The following is a 22,911-nucleotide window of genomic DNA, read 5'->3' as shown; positions in this document are numbered from 1 at the left end:
GCATGTGTCGTTTCAAAGTAGCAGTGCTGCATGGAGCCTGGGTTCAGTGGGGAAATCCCCAGCTGATCCCGGGCTCCATGCAGTTTTGCTGCTTAGAAATGCCATGGGGAGCACAGGGCCAGTAGGGCACTTCCCCGCTGGCCCCATGCTCTCCACAGCGCTTTCACCTTTGAAATGCAGCAATAGCCCTAGGCGCCCTGTCAACTAATCGAATAGTCAGTGCAATTTGCATAAACTATTAATTAGTCAATTCCTCAAAGTTAAACATCTCTAATTCATTCCTTTTCCCGCTCATGGACCCTTCCAAAGTCCCCCACCCCCATTTGAAAATATGATATATAAGAATAGATTTCCTGGTTCACTGCAATGGGAGTAAAATCCTGCTCTAGGTTTCCTGTACTGTATTCCAAGTTTTATATAGCCCAGATATACTGCACTCAGATTCTCTTAGTGCGATGCTAAGTAAAGAAATGGAATCAAAAGGTGGTTTAAATTGTTTGGGACAGGGAAAGCAAAGTAGATTCCTGAACAACTATCCTCCAAAGACATCAAAAGTTAAAATATGGCTTCAAGCTGCTGCCCATCACCTGTTCTTTCTGGTTAAAATAGCAAATGAGAACTTGGAGAGGTTAACACCTTGCCCAACACTCAGTAGGCTTATGACCTGTGTATAGTTCTGCACTGTTAATAAAACTTAGGGTGGGTTTAAGCCTTTATTATGAATGGCTGCATAGATCAAACATTATAATGCTTTCAGATTTAAGTGTGCTCTCTACCTAACACTTGCGTGTAACTTTAATCAATCACAACTACTTATGTTAATCTCTGCAAAACTCAGCTGCTCTCTTGTCACAAAGGGAACATTTAAAAATAATCCAAGTGTCTAGATTCTAAAATGTTTTGTGACCTTCTGAATGAGCCATCAAAGCATAAAACTAAATTGTGCACAAGATAATTATAGTAACAGTGACTTGAGCATCAAGCCTCCTGAAGAGTAATGGGACAGTATATATTAACTAAAAGTGTGGTGTTTGGTCACTACCAACTTAAATTTTAAGCATTCCAAAGTCCACACTAAAAGTGGAGGTGAGAGGGGCAAAGCAGGTGTTGTGTAGATTTTGTTGTAGGGATTTTATTTTGTTGTTTTTACTCTACTCTACTGTTCTTTTCTCTTTAATAAATTAGTTCTGTTAGAACAACTGTGGTGTTGAATTACAACCTGGGTAAATGTGTTCTTAGATTAAAGGTGAACTGAATTTCTTCTATATAAGTATAGTTGCAAAAATGGTTTTGTCTGAATTCAAATCAGAAGTTTAATCTTAAAGTTGCAAATATACTTTAATGGAAAAGCTTGCCATTACGTATATGTATAGTTCTGTGCCTTTCTTGTAAAAATTAATGGCAGCAGAAACAGAGTATTAACTTAGTGTTATCCACAAACTTACTGAGGATGCAGTCCATCCCCCTCATCCAGGTCACTAATGAAGATGTTGAACAAAACTGGCCCTAGAACCGATCCTTGGGGCCCTCCACTTGAAACGGACCACCAACCAGCCATCAAGCCATTTGATCACTACCCGTTGGGCCCGACAATCTAGCCAGTTTTCTATCCACCTTACAGTCCATTTATCCAATCCATATTTCCTTAACTTGCTGGCAAGAATATTATGGGAGACCGTAGCAAAAGCTTTGCTAAAGTCAAAGTATATCACATCCACCAACTTCCCTATGTCCACGGAGCCAGTTACCTCATCTTAGAAGCCAATCCCAGATTGGTCAGGTATGACTTGCTCTTGGTAAATCCATATTGACTATTCCTGATTACTTTCCCCTCTTCCAAGTGCTTCAGAATGGATTCCTTGAGGATCCCCTCCATGATTTTTCTGGGGACTAAGGTAAGGCTGATTGATCTGTAGTCCCGTGGATTGTCCGTCTTCCCTTTTTTTGCCTTTTTCCAGTCATCTGGGATCTTTCCTGATCTCCATGAGTTTTCAAAGATAATGGCCAAAGGCTCTGCATTGGCATTTGCCAACTCCCTCAGTACCCTCAGATGCATTAAATCCGGATCCATGGATTTGTTTGTCTAGCTTTTCTAAATAGTTCTTCACCTGTTCTTTCTCCACTGAGGGCTGCCTACCTCCTTCCCATACTGCGTTGCCTAGTGCAGTAGTTTTGGAGTTGACATTGTCTGAAGACAGAGGCAAAAAAAGCATTGAGTACTTCAGCTTTTCCCACATGATCTGTCACTAGGTTATCTCCCTCATCCAGTAAGGGCCCCACACCCTCCCTGATAACCCTCTTGTTTCTAACATGCCTGTAGAAACCTTTCTTGTTACCCTTCACATCCTTTGCTAGCTGCAATTCCAATTGTACTTTTGCCTTCCTGATTACCCCTGCATTCTCGAGCAATATATTTATACTCCTCCCTAGTCATCTGTCCAAGTTTCCACTTTTCATAAGCTTCCTTTTGTGTTTAAGTTCATGTCAGCCGACGGTCAGGGCAGTGAGTCCCTTATGACCGGCTGAAGTTCTTTTAAATTGTGCTTGGTTCTGTTACAGCAACTGAAGGAGTCAGGTTAAAGCTTAAACAGTTACTATTTTATTGTTACAGGGTAAACTTAGTTGTTAAATGCTACTGCTGTGTTACAGATAACACAGCCACTACAAAGGAAATTACACTAAGAAGTTACTTACAGGTACCATGAAACCCTTTTGGTTTTCTGAGCTCTTATTAAATGCATGCAAAATACACATAGCAGGTATATATTCTCACCCCTGCGTTCCAGACTTGGCGTGGCCAGCGTCTTTCTCTCAATCCCTCGGGAAGAAGTAGGGCGAGGTTGGGCGTCCCACAGACCTCGGGAGACAATCAATACCTGCCAGCAGGTATAGATGATTGGAGCTCCAATGGGGTGGGCTGCTGAACCTCTTTTATACCCCTTGGGTCATGTAGGCTTCTTCCTGGGCTCAAGTGGCCAATTAGGAAAAATGGCTTTGAATGCCAAGTTTCCCACGAAGGGTGCAAAGCATAATTCACACCTGGGAAAATGCAGACAATGGGCACCTCTGGTATGTGATGGGCGAAGATTCCTCTCTGGGACAGTGCAGGCGTGTCAATTACTGATACTAGCCATCACGGCGACGGGAGGCCTCCCAGTCGTCAGCTAGTCCATTTACTGTCTGGTTTCTGTTTATGGTAGAGTCAGGGACAGGCAGCACACCTGAGTTCCCAGGGCATCAAAGGCTGACTGCCTTTCTCTTGCTCTCTGGGGGGGGGGGGGGAACCAAGATGGGGCTCGTGGAAAAACAAGATGGGGTTTTTGTGTCTGGCTACAGTTCACCAAAGATTTCTGCAGTAAATCAGTCTAGTCGCCTACCATATTTGCTTTTCTTACTGTGCATTGGGATGGTTTGTTCTTGTGCCTTCGGTAAGGCTTCTTTAAAATACAGCCAGCTCTCCTGGACTCCTTTCCCCTTCATGTTAGCATCTGAGGGGATCCTGCCAGTCAGCTCTTTGAGGGAGTCAGTCTGCTTTTCTGAAGTCCAGGGTGTGTATTTTGCTGCTCTCCTTTCTTCCTTTTGTCAGGATCCTGAAATCTATCATCTCATGATCACTGCTTCCCATGTTACTACCCATATCTACTTCCCCTACTAGTTCTTCCCTGTTTGTGAACAGCAGGTCAAGCTGTGTACGGTGCCAGGTTGATTCCTTTAGCACTGGTACCAGGAAGTTCTCCCCAACATTCTCCAAAAACTTCCCTGCATTATTTTTAATATAGTTTGTTTAATCATTAGAACATTGATTTGTTTAAACAAAATTCTAGTTATGGGCTGGTATTTACCTTACTGTAAGATATTGTAACTTTATGAGTGCCATCTTCTGTAGTGGATTTTCAGTGTGTAGCTAAAATACCACATTCTCTGGGTCATGGATTTCTTTGATTTGGTGTCCTCTTTATTATAAACTTGTAATTTTTCTGTAGTTTTTACTGCAGCAAAAAATAGAAATTTTTGGCTATTGTACTTACAACTGGCAAATACTTGCATCTCCTTTTATAGTTGAGATGAATTTATGGGAGGGAGCTATACGTTTTGCATTAAATGAATTGCTGATGTCTATTTCTGAGCTAATATTGCATTCTAAAAAATTGTGAAAAGATTTCAAAGATCAAGGAACTTGAAACTGGTACCTACTTGCCAAATGTGGGTTGGTCTTTGTTATGATTAACTTACATTTTGACCCTACCTAACTTCCTTCCTCTCCACCCACCGTACTCCCACTCCATTTTGTTTTCCCTCTTCCGTCCAGGTTAGATGTAATTTCTTCCCTTCTTAATTTTTTTGCATCTTGTTGGTGTCTCTGCATATTCTTTCCTTGTAGAATTCATTCTAGGTCAGTGGTCTCCAACCTTTTTACACCCAAAATGACAGAACAAGCCAAGATCTCCTGCCCCTTCCTTACTTGCTCTCCCCAACCCTTATACTGCTGCTTTTTTCCCCAAATTCTTCTGTAGGAAGTTTTTCCAACATTTGGCCTGTCTAGACTGGACCAAATGTCAGAAAAACCTCTTCTTTTGGAAGCCGCCTTATTCCTCGTGGAAATAGGAATATAGGGGTTACCGAAAGAGCATGTTTGCTCTTCCACTTTAAAAAAAAGCGGAAGAACAAATGCATCCCTGGATGCAGAAGAGTTTTTCTGGGGTATCTCCAGAATCCTGAAAAACTCCTGTAGTCTAGCCGCACCCTTGCTGGCTTGAGACAGGATGTGTAGGGATTTGGGTGTAGGAAGGGGTGAGAGGTGCAAGCTCTGGGAGGAAATCTGGATGCAGAAGGAGGTGGAGAAGGGGATGCTGGGTTGGGGAGGGGACTTGGCCGGGTAGTGTTGGGGTCAGATTTATGGTTGGGTACTAAGCAAGCCACAGGCTTGTGGATATGAGGGTGCAGGAATTTGGGTTGGGGTATGTGAGGGGCACAGGGCAGGGGGTTCCAGTGTATGATAGGTTCAGGTCTGGGGGAAGGTGTAATGCAGGAGTGTTATGATGCTGTGGGCAGATGGGGGCTTGGCCCCAGTTGGCGGTTTGTTTTTAAATAAAATACTATGTCAAACACAAGTTCCTGCATTGTCTTTATATATGAGAAGGGCAGGGACCCTGTTTTGAGTCAGGGGTCACTGACCCACAGAAAAGTCAGTTAGGGCCACACAAGTGATATGCAAAATTAAAAACCTCTCCAAAACCCCCACAAGCCTCACTAATGTGGCCCCAACTGTGCTGGTGGGAGCAGGGGATGTGTTACTGGGGAAGGGTGCCAGGGGGTACCAGGACAGAGTGCTGGGTAGGGTGCCAATGGGTGCTGGGGAAGGGCCTGGGGCAGAGAACAGGATGCTGGTGGGTGGTGGGCAGGGTGCTTGTTGAGGTCTGGGCAGGGGGAGAGGACAGGTACCAGTATCTGGGGATCCTGGAGCTGCAGGCCAAGGCCTAGGAAGTGCATGGGCTGCTCCCCCGAGCCCTAAACAGTAGCACGGTACCTGAAACCCTGGCTCGTTGTGTGTCTGATGCCTTCCTGTGTGGGCTGGGAATGGAGGGAGAGGGAGTCCCGGACCACGCCGGCTCCAGCTGGTGTGCTAGAGACTTTATTCCCCTCTGCCTTCGGCGTGGGGGCAGAAAGAGTCCCAGACCGTGCCAGCCCCAACCTAAAATGCTGGTCCGTCGCGCCCTGGGGAGTTTGTTCCCCTGCTGCCTTCCTGTGCACGGAGAAGGGGTTGGGTGTCTGGGACTGTGCTGGCTCTCGCTGCTCAGGCAGTGGATGCTGCCACGGGGAAGAAAGAAGTAAGGCGCAAGCTTTCTGAGCGGTTGCAGTTGGTGTGGTCTGGGGCTCCTCCCCCAGCAGGAAGCAGGGGAATAAAATCCCCAGCACTCCGGCTCCAGCAGCTGCTCAGGCAGTGGGAAAGGGGAGTCCCAGACGACGGCAGCCCCAACCGTTTGGGCAGTGCGCGGTGCCTGAGCAGCTGGATCCAGCATGCTGGGGACTTTATTCCCCTGCTGCCTGCCTGCAGGGGAGGGTAGTCCCAGACCACACCAACCGCAACCGCTAGAAAAGCTTGCGCCTTATTCTTCCCCCTCCCCACGGCAGCACGCACTGCCTGAGCAGCCAGAGCCGGCGCAGTCCGGGACACCGAAGCCCTTCCCCACACGCAGGAAGGCAGCAGGGGAACAAAGCCCCCCAGCGCATGATGGACTGGCATTTTAGGTACTGTGCCGGCTGTTCGAGGAGAGGAAGAGCAGCCCACGCACTTCCTGTACCAGGCGCGCGGCTGCAAAACTCAGCCCACCCTGCTGGAAGCCCGTGCTACCTCCGTTGTTCCTGGAGGTAGCATCAGTGCAGCATTCATCTTGGAGGGTGGGGACAGTGAGGGGGAGAGCCCCAAAAGCCTCGCAATCGACTGGTCGGGCCCCCAAGATTGACCAGTAGATCGCGATCAATGGGTTGGTGACCACAGTTCTAGATGATAGCTCTGTGTACTAGCAAAAGAAATTAATTGATCTGATATCAAATTAATACTTTTTTCATAAAATATTTGCCACATAGTTTTCTTAATTGCTTATTGTTCCAAGGTGTTTGCCCAAAGTTTGTTGTTCGTATGATAGCACCAGTCTTCCTGGTCCTTAGACCCCGAACCTCCCATTAAATGCTAATAGACAAAGGTTGGAAGGTCAAGCATTCACCTGGACTGTCACCAGTGATAAAACTCATTTTGACATCTGCTGAATTATGGTACTGCTATGCTATGTAAATTACCCAGACTATTTTATGGATTTTTATAGTTTATTTGTAATTGTCTTAACAGTTTCTAGGACCTGTAGCTCAGAAAAGATGGGGTGGAGGGATGGGGGGGATTATTTTAACTTGAGTGAATTTTAGTCTCTAATTTGTAAACTCTCTTGAAAACTAGGGATTTAGGAGATTATGGCATCTGAAGCTCACAATGTTAGAAAATGGAACCTGTTGCATACCAAGGGTTGTCACATTGATCTCAGAAAAAGGATCTCTCATTCCACTAAGAAGAACATGAAGGAGGTAAGTTTATTGTTACTATTTTTTCAGGCAGTTATAAACTAAAACTGTAAATTTGATGCCGTCTCGGGTAGCTGTGTTAGTGTGTATCTTAAAAAAGAAAAAGGAAAAAAAAAAAGGTTAAATGAGTGGTCCTGTAGCACCTTAGAGACTAACAAAAATATAGATATCAACTCCCTTCTTAATTTAGCTGTAACTTTAAATAATTAAATGGGTGCACAGATTTTTTTATCCCACAATTTTGACACTCGGCGTCAAAAGTCATCTCTAACTTATGCTCTGTGCATGCTGCCTTTGATTTAAAAATAACAAGGATCTCTCAGGATGTGGAAAATGCTTTCACAGACACAGCTTGGTCCAAAACTGTTTGATACTATTTACAAAATAACCTACACTTCCTTCACAATGTATGGAATTTACATCAGCAGCTGAGTGGAAACAACCAGGCTGACCACTGCCCAAGCCAACCATTTGACACTGTTGTATCATCTGCATAGAAACTTGTCTTTTTCCTCCTGCTCAGGCATGGCATAAAAATTCAAAAAAACTAATGCAATCAGATTGCTTCAGCTTTAGAATTCCAGTGCTTTAATGAGCAGCACAACATAGAAGCCAGCAAACAGAACTGAAAACAAAAGTTTGAAGTTTAAGTGGGAATTTGTAATGTGAGTTTGGGGGATGGTTTGTGTGTGAAGTTTTTAGGTGCCATGGCTCACCCCAGATAGGAATTTAGAAGGAAGGGAAAGCTCTGATAGCAGCAGTGATAGTGACCCAAAGTGACCCATGGAAGAGATAGTGACCCATGGAAGAGACAATGGAAATGTCTACATGGAAGTTGCAGGAGGTACGTTATTCTGGAGAGCGTATCTGAAGGGTGCTTTATTTGTATGAAATGCCACTTGATGGATGTAAAGGAAGAGTATATTCAAGGTTTGGAAATACAGTTAGAAACTGTGGTTGAGCTTTGAAGGGGATGTGAGCAAATAATGGAGGGAAGGAGAGAGAAGGCTGGAGGGAAACCACAACACTTGCAGATGCATGGTGGACCATAGTACTACGAGGTTAGACTGCTGGATGAAGAAAGTGTACAGTGGAAGTACATGACACTGAGAACAAGGCTTAGGAAAAGACTTGTTACCTAAAGGAGAAATAGAGGTGATGAACAGTTTTGCTGAGCTGGAAAATAAAAGGGAGAACCTGGCAGTAACAGACAGTGAGAGAGTAAGGAAGAAGGAAAGAGTAGCTAATCCTACAAGAAGAGAACTAGAGCTTTCAGCATCAGGAGGATAGAGGATGATTTGCACAAGATGATAAAACAAAAAAAGGACTATAACTGTGGTCCTTGAGTTCAAAAGGACTAACTTTAAAAATATAAGGGAATTAGCTAGGGATGTGGACTGAACTGATGAACCTTAAGGATCTAAATGTGGAGAAGGCTTAGCATTAGTTTCTGCAGCTTTGGTTTAAAATTACAAAAGCTATCTGGATCCTGCATCCCAAGTAAGCAGAAAATATTTACAGGGAAGGGTTGTTCATCAATCTGGAACATTAATCCTCTTTAGAAATCTCTGGATAGAGATTTCAGATATTAAAAGCGGGAGGTCACAAGTTAATTTTTAAATAAGGAACTTAGTCAGAAATGTGATTTTCATTTTAAAGGTTTTTGTAATGAAGATTAAACGGCTTGCTGAACATATACAGCAAAAACTTGATTTAGTATTAAGGATATTCAAGTTTTTAATCCATATTTATTCAATGTATGCATGGTTGGTACATGAACCTATTCCAGATAGGTGAAGTTGGACTAATAAAGGTTATATTGTATACAACTAGCTAGAACTGGTATGTTTTCTCTTGATGCCTTCATCTTTACCAAGTCCTGGAAACCAATATTAAAAAGGCTTGTGGCTTGTAAATTTGAGACAGGTGATTTTTCTATATTTGCAGTCTCACTACAGGTTGAACTTCTCTTATCTGGCACCTTTGGGACCTGACTGGTGCCAAACTAGAGAATTTGCCAAGCCATGGGAGATCAATATTGTCTAGTAGCATTACCAACTTTTCCACTGCCTACTGGGCTCTTAGTAGACACATAGGGTAAACGAGATCTAAATAACCGTACAGAACACTGACAGCCATGGCTGGTGGCTTTAAACAGACTTTATGGGACTGTGGAAAACTTGGCCACACCCATAATAGGTGAGCATCCAGCTAACTAAGATCATGCCGGACCATGGATGTTGCCAGACCAGAGAGTGTTGGACTAGAGAGGTTCAGCCTATACCAAATTTAGAGAATTTACATTGATCACAATCCTCAACCACACTTGCAGTTTCCCTTTTACCTCTGATGTCACAATCCTATCACTCACCAAAGACGTCACAATCCCATCTCTGAACAAGATGCTCATAGGACAACTGTCGGGGGGGTTGTTACACCTCCTGAAACCTATGCATCTTTCATAGGTACAGGTCAGTTGTGGGAGAGAGGGGAAGAACATTAGTAAAGCAATGAAGTGGGAATGTTCTGTTTAAACTGTGATGTTATTTCGTAAGCTTTCTTTTCTTATACTCTTTTTCAATAGGGTAAGAAATCTCCAAAACAGTTGGCTTCTTACACTAACAGGTAAGCTTCTATTTAGATTCTTGGGGACAGAATATTACTTTTCATAACTATTGGGATGTTTGTTTAAAAAATAAAAACAAAAAAAGTTTGGGGCCCTTATACTACTGTATAAGGTCCTTCAAAAGCTTATAGGAATAATACTGGACATCAATTCCATTGCTGGTGTGGTTTTTAAGTTCTTTTCTGGAAGCTTTCTGTCCCACCCAAAAGGAAGTCCATCACATTAATTCAGGTAACAAAACTAAAGGGTTGATTTATGCTATGAAAACCAGATTCATATTTTGGAACTTTTCTCATTCCTGGAAAAGGCATGAGCCTTCAGATAAATACAAAGAGGGATATTAACAGAAATTATTACTATGCCAGTAATCTAATTACATTTGTAAAGTTTCAGAAAGATGACAAATCACTCTTTTTGGGAAAGAGAATTATTTGATTAAAATAATCTGTAGGTTCAAGGCTTAAATTCATTAAAATATCTTGGTGTTTAGTTACTGTGAATTATACATGACTTGATTTTTCATGAATATTCTCTCTATTGTTTGCAGAACAACAGTTGGACAAACTGTGACCAGCTCCCCTTTTCTTTTCAAAATAGTATATTGTAAAAGAAAAGTTCACTCTTATACTTCAAAACCTTGTTACAGAAAAAAGCAGTTCCCTAAAGTCAGGGACCAGGACATGGCAAATAAGGAAAATGAACTGGCTTGTGCAGGTAATCTGCCGACAAAACTACATGAGAGTCATACGCTTTTACTAAATGCCAGTGATTCTGGCTCCTCTCAAACACAAAGTCCCTCATCAAAATACAGTGGATTTTTTTCAGAGGTATGTTAAATTTGCAAAAGTGTGTTGTGGTGTGTGTGTGTGTGTGTGTGTTTTAATTACAGTTGATGCTGACTACCTCAGTACATTATTTTCATGTTTGGTTAGTTGTAGATTTTGAAAAGACTGTAGTTGATTTCATCATGATTAACTTATGCAATTAACTTAATTAATTTCACTGTTAAATAGTAGAATACCACCTGAAATTTATCAAGTAGTTTGGATGTTTTTCTACATTTTCAAATATATTGATTTCTAATACAACACAATAAAGAGTTTTCTGAGCTCACTTAATTTTTATTACAAATATTTGTAATACACTTAAAGTATTTGTATGAGATGAACAGTGTGCAAACTCTTTATTGTGAAAGTGCAACACGCACATGTAGAAACTTTTTGTTACGTAACAGCATTCAAGAACAAAACAATGTCAAACTTTAGAGCCTATAACTCCACTCAGTCTTCCCTTTCAGCCTATCACTCAGAGAAACAAGTTTGTTTACATTTATGGGAGATAATGTCTGTTACTTGTTTACACTGTCACCTGAAAATGAAAACAGGTGACACTTTTTTTTTGTAGCAGGCATGACGTGTCAAATATATTAAATGTTTATATTCCCCATCATGCTTCCATAGTGAGTATTTTTTTTTTTTAAAACAAGCATCATGTATTAATTTAAATTTGTGACTGAACTCCGTGGAGAATTGTATGTCTCCTATTCTGTTTTTGCCCACGTTCTACCATATATTTCATGTGATAGCAATCTTGGATGATGACTTGGCACGTGTTCATTAAGGACACTTTCACAGTAGACTTCTCAAAACTCAAAGAGATGTAGCTATTTTTAGAAATCTCACAGCACTTGACCCAGAGTATAAGAATCTGAAGTGCCGTTCAAAATCTGAGAGTGAAGTGTGGAGCATGCTCTCAGAAATCTTAAAAAAGCAATACTCTGATGTGGAAACCACAGAACTGAACCACCAGAAAAAGACTTTAAGCAGCTCCTGTGGAAGTCTGAGTGGGTTGCAAGGTGCTTGACACCTCTGAATGTCAGGTCTCTTACTAAATATCTAACAAAAATAGTCTAGTAGCACCTTAAAGACTAACAAAACATATAGATGCTATCATAAGCTTTAGAAAAAGGACAATAAACTATCTAAACGCCTACATGCCTCAGGATCTCTCATTCCTGATACTTTCAACTCACCTAGTGTGCTGTTCAGGACCAAATTTACACACACACACACACACCTGCACCTGCACCTACACCCAATCCCTGACAAGGAGTCTATCTGCTACCCAAGATACAGAAACCAGGAAATCCCGGACGACCCGTCATGTCAAGCATTGGTACACTTACAACAGAATTATCTAGCTATATCAACTCTCTCCTCAGTCCCTATGCTACCAGCACTCCTAGCTACCTTTGAGGCACCACCAACTTCCTGAGGAAACTACAAAACATCAGTAATCTACTTGAAAATAGCTTCCTGGCCACAATTGACGTAGAAGCTCTTTACACCAACGTTCCACATGAAGACGGATTACAGGCTATCAGGAACACCATCCCCGATGACAGAACTGCACACTTGGTTACAGAGCTTTGTGACTTTATTTTCACCTAGAACTACTTCCAATTTGGAGACCATTTGTGTCTTCAAGTCAGCAGCACAGCCATGAGCACCCACATGGCACCATAGTATGCCAATGTCTTTATGGCTGACTTTGAACAACATTTCCTCAGCTCTTGCCCCCTAAGAACCTTACTCTACTTTTGTTACATTGATGACATCATCATGTGGACCCACAGGAAAGAAACTCCTGAAGAATTTCAGAGGGATTTTGACAACTTCCATCCCACCATCAACCTCAAGTACACAGAGAAGAATTGGAACTTAACTTCATTCACAAGTTTAATTCTTATGCTCATGGTCTGAACCAGTGATATAGGATGGCTTGCACACTATCTTCCACCTTTTAATGACTTGAACCAACCAACCAACCAATGGAGGTGCTAATGGTTATTAACAGTGCAAATAGTTTTCTTCCTCTCTGCCCCTTTTTCCTTTTCCTCCCTCTCCCTTCCCTTATTTATTCTTGGACCTGGACTACTTATGCTCTGATCATCTGAAGAAATGGGGTTTGCCCACAAAAGCTCATGAAACTATCTACATGTTTAGTAGCACCTTAAAGACTAGCAAGACTATACTTGGTTTTTTTAAGTTTTTCCTGTAACAGACTAATTTGTCTACCCCTCTGAAGCTTTTAATTATCTAACGTTAAGCTCCATTTGAGCCAGAGTAATAGCAATAGTCTATTTGTATTGCATATATTTTATTAAAAAGACACTTATGAGCTGCTACTGTCTAAAAAAATACTTTAGTGTTTTGGACCTCTCGAGATTTGAAGACTACTTAATCAATTTTCATGTTTTACTAAAATTTAAAATTCCTTCTATCCAAATTGGATGCGTCACCATTTGGCTAGAAAAATTAAATGCCATTGTAGTAGCCTTTATTGTATTGAAGCAATTTATTATGCAATAACTTTTTTTTAAAATCCTTTTGTTAAGGTTTCGTTAATCTTTTTGTTTTGTAAATACAGGTTTCTCAGGATCATGATACTATGGCACAAGTTCTTTTCAGTAGAAATCTGAGACTGAATGTAGCTTTAACCTTCTGGAGAAGGAGAAGTATAAGTGAACTCATAGCCTATTTAGTAAGGTAAACTGAGTATTCAATTTTTTAAGTTTTTATTTTAAATTTCTCTCTAACATGGTAGGCATCCCAACCCTGCTGCAGCACTGTAAACTTTCCTTAACTTGAAACAACTTGTAATTTAGCTACAATTCCTGATGTAGTGTTTTTAATTACAGGCAGTCCCCGGGTTACGTACAAGATAGGGACTGTAAGTTTGTTCTTAAGTTGAATCTGTATGTAAGTCGGAACTGGCGTCCAGATTCAGCCACTGCTGAAACTGACCGCCAGTTCTGACTTACTTACAGATTCAACTTAAGAACCCCAAGCTTCCCCAAGTCAGCTGCTGCTGAAACTGATCAGCGCTGATTCCAAGAAGCCTGGGGCAGAGCAACTCTGCCTCGGGCTTCCTGTAGTCAGCGCTGGTCAGTTTCAGCAGCGGCTGACTTGGGGACGCCTGGGGCAGAGCAGCTGGGGTACTGCTGGGTTGCTCCAGTAGCACCGCTCCTCGGCGCTACTGGACCAACCCAGCAGCACCCCAGCTGCTCTGCCCCAGGCGTCCTGATTCAGCCACTGCTGAAACTGACCAGCAGCGGCTGAATCAGGACCTGGGGCAGAGCAGCTGGGGTGCTGCCGGGTTGGTCCAGTAGTGCCCAGAGCAGCGCTGCAGGACCAATCGGCAGCGCCCCAGCTGCTCTGCTCCAGGGTCCAAAACAAAAGCCTGGTCTGCTTGGGGGGGGGGGCACACTAGCCGCACCCGCCCCCCCCGCCCCCCAGCAGATCAGGGACACCGGGAGCAGAGCCGCAGCGGCAGCGGGGTGCCGCGCCTCTGAGGCTTTGCTCTGGCAAAGCCTCAGAAGTGCGGGAACCCTCCCGGTGCCCCTGGTCTGCTGGAGGCGGTCTCCAGCAGACCAGGGGCACCAGAGCAGCTTACGAACGGGGCTTTCTCGCCCCGGAGCTCGCAAGTAGCAATCCGCTACCTCGACCTTCGGGGCGAGAGAGCCCCGTTCGTAAGTGCGGATCCGACATAAGTCGGATTCGCGTAAGTCGGGGACTGCCTGTAGCTCTATTGTTATTACAGAGTGTAAAATGCAATCGACTAGTAATTTGACCTATTTTTCCTTAATATCTTTAGGATACAGGATCTTGGAGTAGTAGTAGATTGCCTTCCTGTGCTTACCAGCAGGTAATAAAAGAAAAAAACCTTTCAGAAAGAGGGAGTTTCTATGGGTTTCAGATGAATTGATACCAATTCATATACTTTAACATTACTTTATTTTAGTTTACAGGAAGAAAAAACATATATTTCAGTTGGCTGCTGTGTGGATCTATTGCCTTTAGTAAAATTACTACTTAATAGCAAATATGAAGAGTAAGTACCAGAATGAATACTATGTAAAAGTTGTTAATTCTTTGTATCCAAATCTTTGAAATGGTTCAAAAGAGTCCTTTCTCCACCAGATTGCTGGCCATGAACTCACACCAATGCAAATTGAATAAAGTACCCTTCATGGGCTCTGATAGACTTTTTCTTCCCTACGCTTCCCACCAAGGGATTTCTGTATTGTTGTGGATCTTCCTGCTGTTCCCTTGATGTAGTCCTAAGTGGAGTGCAGGATGTGGTCCAAGAGGTGACTGTAGGTGGACCACTTGGAAATAGTGACCATAATACAAATAAATTTAACATCCCTCTGGTGGGAAAAGGACCACAGCTTCCCAACACTATGGCATTTAATTTCAGAAAGGGGAACTGCACAAAATTGAAAAGGTTAGTTAAAACCGAGATTAAAAGGTACAGTGCTGAAAGTAAAACCCTGCAAGCTGCATATAAACTTTTTGAAAACACCGTAACTCAACTTTTAATGTATATCCCAATCTAAAAACTCCGTAAGAGAACCAAAAAAGTACCACCATGGCTTAAAAACCAAGTAGAAGAAGAAGTGAGAGATAAAAGGCTTTGTTTAAATCCTAGAGAGAAAAATAAAAAAGAGCATAAACTCTGTCAAATCAAGTGTAAAAATATAATTAGGAAGACCAAAAAGGACATCAGATGCAGGAAGCCTGCTAAGCAACCAGTGGTACCACTGTAGGATCAAGATGCTAAAGGAGTACTTGAAGGCAATACAGTAATTGCGGAGAAACAAAATGATTTATTTGCATCAGTCTTCATAGCTGAGGATGTTAGGGAGATACCCAAACCTGAGCCTTTCTGTTTTGGTGACAATTCAGAGGAATTGTCCCAGATTGAAGTGTGATTAGAAAAGGCTTTGGAACAAATTGATAAACTAAACAGTAACAAGTCACCAGGACCAGATGGCATTCACCCAAGAGGTCTGAAAATTCAAATGTGAAATTTTGGAACTACTACCTGTGGTTTGTAACCTGTCCTTTAAATCATTTTCTGTACCAAATGACTGGAAGATAGCTTAATATGATATCAATTTTCAGTAAGGGTTCTAGAGGCAATTACAGGCCAGTAAGTCTACCTTCAGTATGGGGCAATTTGGTTGAAGCTGTTGTAAAAGAACAGAATTATTAGACACATAGATGAACGTAATTTTTTGGGGACAAGTCAACATGTTTTCTGTAAAGGGAAATTATGCCTCACTAATGTTCTAGAATTCTTTGGGTGGGTCAACAAACATGTGGACAAGGGAAACACAGAGGATATAGTGTACTTAGATTTCCAGAAAGCCTTTGACAAGGTCCCCCACCAAATGGCCCTCAGCAAAGTAAGCTGTTGTGGGATAAGAGGGAAGGTTCTCTCATGGATTAATACTGGTTGAAAGATATGAAAAGTTCACAGCAGACTGTGAAGAGCTTCAAAAAGATCTTACAAAACTAGGTGACTGGGCAAGAATGTTGATTAATGCAAAGTAATGTATATCAGAAATCTTAATCCTAAATATACATATAAAATGACAGGGACTTAATTAACTATTACCACTTGAGAGGAAATCTTGGATTTGTTGTGGATAGTTTTCTGAAAACATCAACTCAATGTGCAGTAGCAGTCCAAACCCCTTCCACAATGTTAGCAATCATTAAAAAGGGATGGAGATTAAGAGTATTTTATTGCCTGGTTGCCCACATCCTGAATACTGTGTGCAGATGTATTCCTCATCTCAAAAAAGATATATTGGCATTGGAAAAACTTCAGAAAAGCATAACAGAAATTCTTCGGGGTATGGAACAGCTGCCATATGACAGATTGAAAACACTAGGAGGAGACTGTGGGGGGGATATGATAAAGTTCTTTAAAATCATGACTGGTGTGAAGAAAGTGGACTAGGAAGTTATTTACTTATTCCCATAACACAAGAACTAGTGGTCACCAAATTAATAGGTGGCAGATTTAAAACAAAACGAAGGAAGTATTTCTTCACACAGTCAACGGTCTTCACATGGTCAGCTTTGCCAGAGGACGTTGTGAAGACCAGGACTTTAACAGAGTTCAAAAAAGAACTAGATAAATTCATGGAGGATAGGTCATAAGAATCCCATTTAATTGGTTAACCGGTTAAATATAGTGCTGACACTTGGTTTTAACGGTTTAACTGATGAAATGGGTGGAGGGGGTGGGGAGAAGGAGTTGGGGCTAGAATAGCTCCTGCTAAAGACTGGCTGCTCCTGGCCATGCCCCCCAGGGGCGCTGCTGCTCCCTCCCCCTGCAGGGGGTCCAGCAGGGATGGAGCAGTCCGCCTCCCGTTGCTGGGCCTTGGTGGGGGACTGCTCCCCCCAGGTGACATTCAACCATTAAGGGGTATAATTTAAGTTAAGCCTCTCTCCCTTAATGGACAATGCTTAACAGGTAACCAATTAAACTGTTACCTGGTAACACCCCAATAGGTCCATCAACGACCAGGATGGGTAGCAATGATGTCCCTGGCCTCTCTCTGTCAGAAGCTGGGAATGGGTGACGGGGAGGGATCACTCGATTACCTATTCTGTTCATTCCTTCTGGGGCATCTGGCATTGACCACTGTTGGAAGACAGGATACTGGGCTAGATGGACCTTTGGTCTTACCCAGTATGGCCATTCTTGTGTTCTTTTGTTCACTTCCCCCTGCTTCCATACACAAGTCTCAGCAGGGACTGCTCTTACGGGGTGAATCCCTATCCCTATTTCCTCCAGGCCCAGTCCCCCAATCGTGCAAAAAGTGCAATTTTTTGTTTGGTTTTAATTTTGGCAATGGTTCTCTAGAGCCATAGAGGAGGAGGCTTGCTTTGCTCTTGTTTCAAGGTTTATTCACAAGTACAAAAATCTTGTAGACCCAGTACCAAAGTCTTGAGTCTGTTATGAGACTCACTGGGGGAACATTCTGGTGCAGAACGTTTTGATATCCTTTGTGAGCTTGCTTCATCATTTCAAAATAGAAAATACACATAGAGCTGTTAAAATGTAAAATTATTTTTCTTTCATGATACAGGCTGGATCTCCCTGGTCCGGCTCCCTCAGGAATGTAACCAGTCCCGGACAAGGGATTTTTCTAGTCCAGGGAAGGTCGGAGGAGGGAGGGAAGCTTCTCTGATGGGCTCTTCTTCCCAGCTACCTGACACTGCTACCTCAGCCCCCTGGCTGCGGCTTCTCTGTGGACTCTGCAGTCCTGTGAACTTCAGTGAACCCACCAGCCCCAGGAGTTCCAATGGCAGCCCTGTGGGCACTCACAGCCCCACCAGCTGTGAGCTCTGCAGCCCCTCTTTTCCTCTCTTCCTCCCGCCCCCGCCTCTCCCTCCCCTCCCTGCCCTGCCCTGTGGACTCCAGCAGCCTTGCTGGCTGTGAGCTCTACTGTAACCTCCCCCCACCCTCCCACGGGCTCCAGCCCCCTGCTGGCATCCCAGCCATGCCAGCCAGCCCTGCTCCCTGCCACCAGCAACCCTTTGTGCTGGGGCTTTCTAGTCCAGCAACATCCATGGTCCTATTGAAACACGGATTTTGCCAGTCTAGAGAGACCTGGACAACAGGTTCAGCCTGGATTGTGGTTGTGTTGTGCCACCTTCGGAGCTTTATCCTTTACTCTCAAGTAATCTCCTTTCATTTGGTGGATATGCATCAATCTGCACCGAAGAGGTGTAGGTGCATACTATCTAAATATGTCGTTACAGATACGTGATAGTTGGTCTAAACTGGCTCTTAGCTGTCATTAAGAGATGGTGGTCAGAACTGTCTGCACACATGGAAAAAGTAAAAGATGGGTAAGTATAATATTGTGCATTGTCACTCATTATTGTAGTTGTGTAGTTATTCAGAAACTGCCTTACATTGTTTTTTCTTTCATGATCACAAGGGCTCAAATACCAGTTCTCCAAAAATAAAAAAATGCTTCAGGCAATATATGGTAACCTGAACATGTGAACTTCACTTCTTTGATGGTTTCTATATGTATTGCATATGTTGATATGCATTTACACCATGCACCTGTATTTGGAAGTTTTTTCTCCAAGCAGTATCCTGCATGTTATTTGAAAAATGGTTACATCTCCTCATACTCCTGAGGGGCAATGCAAGTCAACTACACTGTGCATGGTCTAATTTGAAAGCCATGTTCCTCCTTCACTCTTATCCAGATAGAGATGCCTCTCTCTTTTGTAAATAAATAGTTTTATACTTGGGATCATTCATATAGTTGTTATTGTGGCTTAACATAACCTATCCCCAGTTGGGACCCTTGTCAGATCCTTGTCACCCAGAAACTATACATCAGATTCCAGTCTTCAAGAACTGCATCTCCTGCCCTTGTTCCTTTTCCATCCAAATATTAACAGTGCCTATACAGGCAGTCCCCGACTTACGCGGATCCTACTTATGTCGGATGTGTTCTGCCCACAACTCAAGAAGCCTCTGATCTCCAGCTCAGCAAGTTACTGATGGAAGAGGCAAGCCCCAGATGCACTCGGATCCTGGCCAGGGAGATCCTCCATAACTCAGCGGTGCCCTGCCAAACACAACCCATGGTAGAGCACCACCAACGCTGATGAGTAAGCACAAGTCCCACTACAAGAGCAAGAAACACTCCTGGGTATAACATCAGATCCCTGTAGATTAGAGATACATGTATACATTCCTTCCCTGTGCTGTGCCAGCCAATGCCAAAGACAACACACATGCACCTGGTCAGAGGGTAAGGCTAAGAAAAAGTAGGATCTCTTGTTCCTGCTGGGGTCCTCGTATTGAGGCTTTGTAGCATGCCCATCTATGAGTGAAGCTCCAGATACTTGCATCGGTGCTATTTTGCCATCACACACAGAGAACAGGCTTGTGGAACTGGGTCCCTCTGGAGTCTCTATGGTCATTCTTCAGAGTCAGAGATGTTCTTATCTCCAGAGGTGGTGTTCATGCTGTACCTGCAGACTCCCTGCCCCCCCAACTCAGATCCATCTATTCTCCAGTAGGTCCCCCACCAGATGATGAAGTGCTATTTCTGCTGCAGGAAAGGCCCCTTCCACATTCATTGGACAGGGGCTTTTCAGTATAAATGATCCTGCCATTTCCAATGGAACAATCATCTGACTTGGAGGAATTCCAGAATGTAGCCCAGTCAGTTTCACCTTTGTCGCAGAGGGAGCCTGAACAGACAGCTGAAGCACCCCTACCTGCTTTGCTAGGATTTCTGAGGGAAGCCTGGTAGTGCTTCCTCTTCGGCCCTCCCAAACCGATGGAAGAGCTCATTCTAGCCCTCCTGGGATCTGTAATACAGTCTCCTAGTACCATTGCAAGGTTTTTAAAATTCCTCCCCCCACACATCAGCCAACTCTCCATTTTTATGAGGAGAAAAATGTTGAACTGATATCAGTGGTTCCAAGGGATGCCTAGCTGACGCAGTTGTCCTTCTGCCATTGTCTCCTCAAGATGATGATCATCAGTAGCCCCAGCACCTGCAAGGGGTGGCTACTAACTTTCGGATTCTGCTGGTGGAAGTCCAGCACGTTCGTCGTCGTCATCATCTCATAGACATGCTCTAGTCAAAGGAACACTCCAGAGTAGCACTCCCTATTAATGAGTCCATAGTTGAAATGGCCCAGATAGCATGACACTTTCTAGCTTCATGTGCCTTCACCTCAAAAAGAGACAGAAGATGCTACAAGTGCTGACTTCCTCTGCTCACACCTGACCTCTAAGTCACTATTTCATGTACTTGCAGAATGAGCTCCTCAGCATCTCCATAAGTCTGCTCCACTGGACAAAGAAAGGGTTCAAAAGATTAGTCCTCCTGAGCAGATAGGCCTTTCCATAAACTGACCTACAATTCCTCATTGTGAACTACAGGTTGTACCTCGCTAAACCAGGACTTCTGGCCCAGCAACATCTGTGGTCCTATAAGTGGTCTTCCTTTGAAAAAGGAGACTCCTTGCTGGCCTCTGGCTCCACACGGCATTTCAATCTTTGCAATGCATGTGCACCTGGAAGCACCTAGCACCTTCCTCTCCCTCCTCTGTCTGTGGACATGTACTCCATCTTTATGCAATGTATGATGGTACAACTCACAAAAGGCCTGCTCAAAATCTTTCCACTGAAGTGTGTATTTGGCAATCTTAACCTCATCCTTTTAGCCTTCATGAGACCATCTTCGGCAACCTATGCCATGAGACCACCTTTCCGTGAAAGTGGCATTCCTGGTTGCTGTTCCTGGTTTAAACCAGAAAGGATCAGTGAAGTAGCAGCCATGAAGGTATACCCTCATTGACTGGTCTTCCTCAAAGAAAATTTCATTGAGACTACACCCCAAGGTTGTCAGAATTCCATCTCAACCAGTTTATCTACTTATCTGTGTTCTGCCCAAAACCACACATTTCTCCACAGACAAGAGATTACACTCCCTCAGTGTTGAGTGGTCCTTGATGTTCTACCTACAAACAACTAAGTCCTTTTGAAAGCCACCAAGTGGTTCTGTGGCCATGGCAGCAAGATCAAGGGGCCAAGTCCTAACTTTGCAGATGATCTAAGTGGGTCTCAGACCTCATAGTGGTACACTACGAAATATCAGCTCCCTCCCACTCTCTAGGGGGTGTTGGCTCGTGCTGTGTGAGCACACACCATTTCTTTCTTTGTTAGCTGTTCTGTAGCAAGATATCTGAAAAGCCACAATATGGTGTTCTGTACTAGGGATGTTAAATATTGGTTAATTGAATAGTAAGTAGATTATTCAATTCTTGAATCGATTATTCAACTCATGAATACTTATCAGTTGCTCAACTATTCTGTAGTCCCCAGGGATGGGGCCAGCAGCCAGTGCACTCCAGCCCCGCTCCTGAGGAGCCTCTCCTACTCTGCACTTCTGAATCTGGATCTGAGGCAGCAGCGTTGGGGTGCTAGGCAGGAGCTGGTTCCCAATGGGAGCCAGTTTAAAAACCGGCTGCCTGTCACCCTGTGCTGCTACCTCTGATACAAAGGCAGCAGCGCAGGGTGGCAGCAGCCCCTGTTTTGGTTTTTTGTTTTGTTTTTTTTAGGGGGGGGGAGCGCGGGAAGGCAGGAGACCAGGGAGAGGAAGGGCCCCGTTCATAACTGCGGATCTAACATAAGTCGGATCCGCGTAACTCGGGGACTGCCTGTATAAGTTCTTTGAGATGTGTGGTTTCTATCTGTATGCTGCTACCTGACATCCTTCCCCCTCTGCTTTGAATTTGACTACACTGTGGTGCAAGGAGAAACTGAAGTGGCATGATCCTGCACTGCTCATTATGCCCTTGGTTGGGAGCACAAAGAGATGTACCGGGCATGTGTAGGTCAACCCACACTGCTTGGAGAAAACTTTGACTTTTAAAGTAAGTTGATTTTTGTGAAGTAAACGGTGTTCTTCAAAACTCTTTTTAATGTTCTTGGTGATTTTTATATTGGATTCTTAATAAATGCAACACACATACTTTCATTTTTGTTCAAAAACTGCTGAACTTACAGTAAGTTCAGAAGTCTACACCCTGCCTTCATATTGCCACTAAGGTAATATAAAATGTTCTCAGATACCAAGACTTCTAAGACCTTAACAGTAAAACACTTGTTACCCAAGTGATATTTAGATACATGTAAAATGCATTTGTAACTTCACGTTTATATTTATCTTCCAGAAATATTCATATTTTAAAACAACAATTAAGTGGATTGTGGGAACAAGAAAATCATTTAACTCTGGTTCCGGGATATACTGGTAATGTAGCTAAGGTAATTTGTTTCCAGTGATGTTCAGTAATCAGTGTAACACTGAATATCCATTTAACTTAACATCAGATTTGCATACAACCAGCAAGTGTTGAAGGATATAGAATCTTTTGGAAATATTTTTCATGTAATGGTCTTGTAAATCAGAGTTATTTTGGAGAATTCTCAATCTGCTTTACAGTTTCATCTAACTTGGGGACCTAGTTTGCCTTTCTCATAAAAATGTTTATTAAATAAACACACATGCCTCCCAAATATGGAAAGGAAGCAGATATATAAAATTTGTTTTGATACTAGTAAGATACTTGGATATTATGAGGACAGTATAAAAATCCTAGGTAACTAGTGCAGTGACAGGCCCACTGAGGGGACAAGTGCCTGAGCATCCATTTCTGGAGGTACTACTTCCACTCAGAACTGTAGAATCATGGACTCCTCCCACAAACCAGTTTGAATCCCATAGGGCTGCCTTAGCCAGAGCCCTCTTCCCGGGAGAGCTCTGACATGGCTCAAGTATGGTAAAGAAGGGAGGATAG

The 22,911-nt window shown here is 43.2% G+C and overlaps 1 protein-coding gene across 1 annotated transcript in view; it reads left to right on the top strand.

The window, feature by feature from the left end:
* Positions 1–22,911, top strand: part of KATNBL1 (katanin regulatory subunit B1 like 1) — a 50,888-nt gene that overhangs the window by 24,515 nt on the left and 3,462 nt on the right. The window contains exons 2-9 of the mRNA XM_075927064.1: positions 6,953–7,077; positions 9,659–9,699; positions 10,248–10,527; positions 13,130–13,248; positions 14,357–14,407; positions 14,504–14,593; positions 18,328–18,417; positions 22,285–22,378. Of these exons, the coding sequence (XP_075783179.1) occupies positions 6,967–7,077; positions 9,659–9,699; positions 10,248–10,527; positions 13,130–13,248; positions 14,357–14,407; positions 14,504–14,593; positions 18,328–18,417; positions 22,285–22,378 (876 nt within the window). The 5' untranslated portion in view covers positions 6,953–6,966. The remainder of the gene's footprint in view (positions 1–6,952; positions 7,078–9,658; positions 9,700–10,247; positions 10,528–13,129; positions 13,249–14,356; positions 14,408–14,503; positions 14,594–18,327; positions 18,418–22,284; positions 22,379–22,911) is intronic.

The sequence above is a fragment of the Pelodiscus sinensis genome, chromosome 4 (assembly GCF_049634645.1).
Source record: "Pelodiscus sinensis isolate JC-2024 chromosome 4, ASM4963464v1, whole genome shotgun sequence".
NCBI lineage: Eukaryota > Metazoa > Chordata > Testudines > Trionychidae > Pelodiscus > Pelodiscus sinensis.
Note: the sequence above shows the minus strand (reverse complement) of the source record. Positions and strands in the feature narration are given on the sequence as shown.